This window comes from Macadamia integrifolia, unplaced genomic scaffold, assembly GCF_013358625.1.
Source record: "Macadamia integrifolia cultivar HAES 741 unplaced genomic scaffold, SCU_Mint_v3 scaffold_15A, whole genome shotgun sequence".
In the NCBI taxonomy this organism is placed as follows: domain Eukaryota; kingdom Viridiplantae; phylum Streptophyta; class Magnoliopsida; order Proteales; family Proteaceae; genus Macadamia; species Macadamia integrifolia.
The window spans coordinates 85,126-92,274 of record NW_024870627.1 but is presented as its reverse complement, the minus strand read 5'-3'; the positions used below and the strand labels follow the sequence as shown (position 1 = coordinate 92,274).

Genomic DNA, 7,149 nt, shown 5'->3' with positions numbered 1-7,149 from the left:
TTTTCTCCAAACAACTTGACATGTATTTTCCATGTGGCCTAAATATGTGCAGATTAGGTAGTTTCTCGGTCTAACCCGGTCCCAAAAATAACGAAACAGGTTCCTTCCTGGACAAGACGCGGTTAAATCAACAGGGGTATTAACTTGATAATCATAACTCAAATTCATACAAACCTAACAGTTTGAATAAGATTTTCATCTCTTCTTCAGTTTCATGACTTCTTCTTCACTAACTGTTCTTTGGAAAAAATTAAATTCAAAACGAGGAAGAGAATAAAAGTTCAATTCTTTAAATTAATGGTCAGGGTCCAGTGTGCTCCCCTATAGGGAGTCAAAACTCTGGACTCATACCAAATAAAGCCCTCAAACCTACGCCATTTTTTTCCTATATAACCCTCCTCATACAAGAGTTACCCATCTCATCCTGAGTCCTAGCTAGTCTCTTTTGAAGCAAAACTTACACTAAGAGGCACATAGAGAGCTCCCTAGCCCCCACCACATTCCCAGAGTTGGTATCCCAAAATCAACAACAAAACAAAGCAAGTACTGATCTGTGTAATTTACCTAAAGCCATGGCTTCTCGTCAAGTAAATCTCTTTGGAGTTTTCTTTGTCTTCATCATCTTGATTTCGGCTTCCCTGTCCCATGTGGCTGCTAGAGGTCTCGAAGGAGATCAATGGTTTAGGAAGCATGATTTCGTGCTTCAATCCCTCTCAAAAGGGAATCATTCACCACCTGGACCTTCAGGGTGCACAACCCTCCCAAACAACGGTGATGGTACCTGCACCACCGTTTAAGTCAAAGATCTTCGTCGGCGGTGTTCGTGTTGAAGCCCCCGTCGTCGCCAACTTTCGCAAAGCTTCAACCCATTATGGATTTATTTTCGACGTAGAAGACAATAAGTAGCTTGAGAAGCTCATAATAAAACATGCATTCATGGTAACAACACCGTTAATAGCCTCAAGAGAGTTGTGGCGTCAGGCGTGGTTGTTTTATTCAAGTAAATTTGTATTGTTTTATTCTAATAATTGATTTCATTAATAATATATAATACCAGTCATTCAAAATTAATCTTCCCAATTTGATTTTAACTGTTGGATTTATAGTGTTATTGATCATATGACTTCGTTTTACACGTGTTACAAGTGGATTTGGATCTGTTGCATGTATGTTGAACTGAACATACATGTAAGGATTCAACACCTATTTCACGTTTTACTATTATAAAGATGAAGATTGGATCCCCACACGTACGTCAAGCTATCTTTTCAACTCTTTTTCTTACAATTCATGCATCCATCTTCATAGTGCAAGTTCCTTTTTTTTTTTTTTCTTCTTTTTTATCTGTTAAAGGTGAACAAAATATTTGCAAAATCTCTTTATATCCTTACTCCACCTTCAACATGACCATCCACCCACCAAACCCCAAAGCAAAATGAAAAATATTTACAAGAATTGACCCAAATGACCAATCAACTCTAGGACAGTTTTTTATTTGGTTTGCTCTATCTGCATCATGATGCGTTGGATAAGACCATCTGATCTGTTGGACAATAAGGTTAATGATTACGTCATCATGAAACCAAAGAGGTTTAGATACATGATCGAAACTACATGATGACACTTAACCAAAAAAAAAATTACAAGTTGGAAAAAGTGCAGGGGTAGTAATGTAAATTTCATTGGTGTGTAATAAGGGTGTCAACCAGTTGAGCTTGGTCAAGCCTCACCATTTTTTATCCTAGCACCATGACGGTCAGAATAGATAGTCAAGATTGCATATGGTAGGCAAGAACACTAACTGTCGGTCGGCTTTCAGGCTTTAATTGAGTTAACCAGACTACTGAGCTATTTATTTCTAAATGGTTCTTAATCGTTTCTAAATGGGCTTTCAACTTATCGAGTACAGGAGCTCTAAACAGTATTCAAAATTACTGGGCTTAGTAAAAGGCCTCTATGCGGACTATAAATGGACTTTAAATTTATCGAGCTTTAGTGAAATAACTATTAACATTCTTCAAACTCTTCAGGCTTCGTAAAGGGCCTCTATGTGGGTTAGAAATGGGCTTTAAATGTATCGGGCTCAATTGGACTGATCACGAGCTTTAAACAGCAAATTCATAATAAAGACCGTATCCAATTTTTCAGATCATACTCCTTTTGGATGGATCCAAATTCAGGCTGAGTTCTTTCTTCCAAAAATGTCTGATCACAATTAAATTTCTTTTTCCATTCTTGAGCATCGAAATTTTGGTCCAAAACCCTTCAAATCTTTGATTCCTAGATTTTCTTTGCAGATTTTAGAAATTTAGTGCTTGAAAAGGCTGGTTTGATACTGTTGCTTACAACTAGAATCCCCTCCCCCGTTTAGCTGCTCCCTGGAGGCTGATTGTCCCATATCTCAACTATCATAGGATATTGCACCTTCCTTGGTACTACGCTTATATCCCTAGTTGTTCAAAAAAGGAAAGGACTGTTTCTTATTCCTCTACAAAAGCCGAATACAGTCATAGCTATTGTTTCCTATGAAGTTCAGTCGCTCTCTTATCTCCTATATGATCTCTCCAGGTCCCACATCACTACAAAAAAGGGTCAATAGGAGCAGATTTAGGGGCTTTTTTCTCACCCATCCTTAAAAAGAATGAATTAGAGATTATTAATTCGCTTAAAAAAAGTATCCATTGAGGGCGATTTTATTTATTGGTTTCTAAAGGTGATACAATAGAGGTGGTGTTATTTGTCCTCCTATAAAGGTTATTCAATAGGGATGTTATTTTTGTGTCCGCAAATAAAGGTTAGTCACGGTAAAAACTCGCCACTAAAAATATAAAAACCCCTTTTACGTACACACAAAAAAAAAAAAAAAAAAAAAAAAGAACAATAGCAATGCCACATTTAGTGATAGTTATCCGGTGGTTATTAAAACTGTCCCTAAAGGCATTAGAGGCATCTTTAATAGGTTTAGCGGTGGAAAAAACCGCCCCTAAAGACTTTTTTGTTTCTAATCTTCACAGCTCTTTACATTGCTTCCAACCCAGTTTTCCATGATATTGAAATAGATTGCCATTAAATTTGTAAGAAACTGCAATTTGGATTACCATAAACTGCCCATATGTATCGGTACAAGCAGGCCTATGTGTAGCAGATGTCTTCACAAAGCCTTTGGAATATTCCCTTGTCGATAAGTTGATTCACCATTTGACCTCTCTACTTGAGGGGGATTATTAAGTACATAGTAGTATTTAGGTGTCCTTCCATTTTCGAATTTGAACTTCTGATTTTTATTTTTTATTATTATTTTTTTTTAAATTGTGAATACAGATTTTATAAAGTAAGAAAAGGACTATACAAAAACACCTCAAAGGAGATCACATATAGGAACACTCGATTACTCGAACCCACAAAAAAGGGGGAAGAACGAAAGCTAATTAGAGAAGCTGGACTTGAAGGCCTTACGAGGAGGCAATGTAACAGTTCTTAGCATAGTCTGAATCATATATATGAATATGGTGGACTTGTCGTTGTCTCAAAATCAATAGAACTCCAAATCTGATTAAAATGTATGAGATTTAAAAGTCCACACGTATTTATTCATCTTCCATCAAATATGATAGATAACAGCACAAAAAATCATCTTGGCGATGAGGTTGAACTTTTGGATTGCTTCCTTGTAATCATTCCTATACCAATTGTATAAATACCGATAAGATCAATGAAAAGTAATAACAATTTTCAATCCAATATTTTTGCTTTTGATATAATCTTCTGAAAATATTACCTCTTCACCCCACCCCCCCCTCCCAAAAAAAATGAAGAGATATCCTTGGGGAAATAAGATTCAAAATGAGAAAGAGATTATATATTTTTCATCTTTAAAAAAAATAGGGTCTTGGCCCACAGGTATGATAGTTGACACTGGAAGGGGTGGGGTATGGTTGGGGGTTGATCATTAGGAGAAGAAAGGTAGTTTTCTATTTTTTATATAAATTATTATTTTATTCCCATCAAATTAACCATGTATTCATTAAAACACAAGAATAAAATCAATCGAAATTAAAAGTATTCAAAAAAATCAGAAAAGAAATTCCTCCCAACACAATCAGAGTTTCCAAGACAAAGAGGTGGTGTAAGCTAGCCACCAAAATGGGAAATCCCAAACCGGATTAATATTGCAAGCGATGAAAGAAAAAGACACAAATGGAAAACTTGATAACAAAGCTAAAATGTCCCTTACAGTACATCCGGATACCCAATCAAGGGAAGAAACAAAGAGATTTCAGTGGATCAACAGTACGGTAGGGATCACAAATGTGCAGTGACAAGTAAACTCGTTGAGTTTTCATTCACCGTGGTCTGTGGTCCACAATACAATAGGGGAAGAGAGAAGGGGATTCCCATAAAGATCATCCCATGATTCCCATCGTTGTGAAGGAAAACTTTGTTCAATTTCTTTTAACTAGAAGACAAAAATATATACATACACATTTCAAGGCAAAACTAGAAGAAATTTGTTTTTAGACCTTCTTTTTCAAAAGACTCAAAAAGAAATGGAGTTTCATGCATTGGGTACGCCTATCTAGCTTTGAAGAAAGAGAACCATAGAAAACCCCTAAAATCCGGGTAGAAGGTCCTCAAAAGGGACAATATTGGAGAAAAAAAAATCCTAATCAACCTAACAAATAACGACAAATTCAGTCTTATCCCCATTTAATGGGGTGGCTCCATGGATCCCTGCAAAACGAAATAGAAAATAAAATTCTAAATAAAATAATGAGAGACGAGAAAAGAAAGATGAAACCGAAAGGCCTTCCACTCCTTAAATCCTGACCCAGAAAGCTAATAAGCACACAACTGTTAGAAGGTCAGAGTTACGACCCTCTGGTAGTCCTGAGATTCCTTACATTCTTGAAGATATGGTTTGACATTGTTTCACCAATTTTTCCATGTTTGCAATGGCAAACCTTATCCTCAAAAGTGGGATGATTTGTCGGCCAAGTAATCTTCGATAGAACTTCAAATTCCACTTCTTGACCTAATGAATACTGAAAAAGGTATTACAATCGTTATCACAGTAGCACATCCATGATCATAGATTTTCTTATTCAATTTTATCATTAACTGGCATTTGATGTACGGATTTGTACTCTTGATGTTGATTCATGATAATAATAATCATCAACTCAGTCAGTCCATCTTTGTTTGAGCTGTTTTTCTGCTGATGATCATGTCAAAAATGGAACAATAGCTCATTGATGTTTCTCTCTCATTCTTTGATTATTTTTATTAATAAAGTTGTTAGACATCAACCCTCATCCCCTCTCATCCATCTCCTTCAAGGACATTGATTTTCAGTTGAAATTCTAAGGGAAAAGGATCCCCACATGGGTGAGAAGAAGGATCCCCAATGGACGTTTCTCGCCCATGTGGGGAGGATAACTCCTATCCCCATGTGAGGAGTTGATCTAGACTCACAATATATGATGAACATATATGAGATCACCAAGTTCTCCTAACCACATGCTTGAGCCTTGACAAGCCAATCAACAAAACAAAGTAGATGGCCAGATACTTTCGTATTAAACCCATGGCTTAAGATATTGCAATTGGACTTGGCTGATGTCAATTCAATCCTTGACCTATATTAATCCAGATCGGACAAAATACAATTGTTTCTCAATAAAAAAATGTCCTATTTTTTTTTTTTTTCTTTCCTACCCTTCACCCGTGTCAATGGGATCACCCTAGGATTGGGGATCTCCTCAAAAAGCAAGTTTATGCTCTACCGATTATTAGAAGGGCTTTTATGCACTTTTGTGCACATGGTTTAAAAATTGGATCGGGATCCCTGAAATCTCTTGGATTGGGTCAATATTGGTCAAGATCGATTTCCTATAGATCTATTAGTACAATCCAAGTGTAAGAAGATAATAAAAACCCTTTTCTCTTTAACAAAGTTAAAGACAAAAACTCTTGTGCGGTGGCCCCAAGAAGTTAGGTGCAGTGGCGAATGTTTGATCACGTGACCTTGCTTCCTGAGGTAAAGTACCGTGTCCCCTCCAAGCCAACTGTGTTAACCCCTTGAGGTTAGATTTAGAGCAATCCAAATGAATATTGATCGAGAGTCGAGATTGATCCCAAGATTAGGAACCTTGTGCATGTGTGTGTATGAGAGAGAGAGAGAGAGAGAGAGAGAGAGAGAACCAAATTTATTAGAACAGATAGCTTACTATTAATCAGTAGGAACTACCCTTATTTATTAAGCCACTCTTATTTAGGTTTAAGATTCATACAAATTATCCATGGGGCTTCCTTTTCACAATTATTATTACATTACAAATGATATGTAGAACTTTAAGTATAATCTACTTGGAAGTCCTAACCAATAGCAGGAACCCTTGTCACGATGCCATCTTCATCAACCCAAACACGAACCCTAGTGCAGAGGAAATCTCCTGTAACAACCGATCCTTCCAACACAATTACAGCATCAACTTCAGGATTCTCTCTCTCTATTGTTGCTGCTGCAACTTCCCCTTGTTTCCCTTTCAGCTCTGGCCATGAACTCTTCCCTATATGTATATGGGAAACCCATTAACATAAACATTCATATATCATAGAATTACAAACAACTTAATAAGACAACTATATAGAATTCAATCTCTTAAAGGCTTTGTATATTCTTACCAGTGCATTCGGATGTCATTTTTTCTCTCTCTTCTTTTGGCTTTCTTTCTTCTACTCCTTGTGACTTGATAGCTCTTATGTATAAGAAGTTGAGTATTTATAGACTGAAGTAAAGGCTTTGTTGGCTACCTAATTAAACCATTTATACGTAAAGTTTGATTTGTTTTGGGTGTCTTTTATTGAATTTTAGATGCTTGAATTAGACGAAACCATAATATTGACATTTTCACTTTTGCCTTTTCAATCTTCAAACAATTCAAGATATATGACCATAATCATTACCCAACAACCATTGGGATATTAAGAACAAGGACTGGTTTCTCATCTCTTCCTTTCTCACCACAATGAAAACAAAACTATATTTTTCCCATATGTTCAGAGAAATTAAAGAAGGAAAAATGGACAAGCTCAAAGAAAATCTATTAAGCAATCTCATGTACAGAGTAGACCCATGAGATCAAAAAG

At 36.4% G+C, this 7,149-nt stretch overlaps 1 protein-coding gene across 1 annotated transcript; it reads right to left on the bottom strand.

The window, feature by feature from the left end:
- Positions 1 to 6,256: 6,256 nt before the first annotated feature.
- On the bottom strand, positions 6,257 to 6,745 carry LOC122070946 (glu S.griseus protease inhibitor-like). The gene is made up of 2 exons (XM_042635194.1): positions 6,685 to 6,745; positions 6,257 to 6,569 (listed from the first exon to the last, which is right to left on the bottom strand). The coding sequence occupies exons 1-2, from the start codon at positions 6,701 to 6,703 to the stop codon at positions 6,376 to 6,378; spliced, it is 213 nt and encodes a 70-aa protein (XP_042491128.1). The 5' UTR covers positions 6,704 to 6,745; the 3' UTR covers positions 6,257 to 6,375.
- Between the last annotated feature and the right edge of the window lie 404 nt (positions 6,746 to 7,149).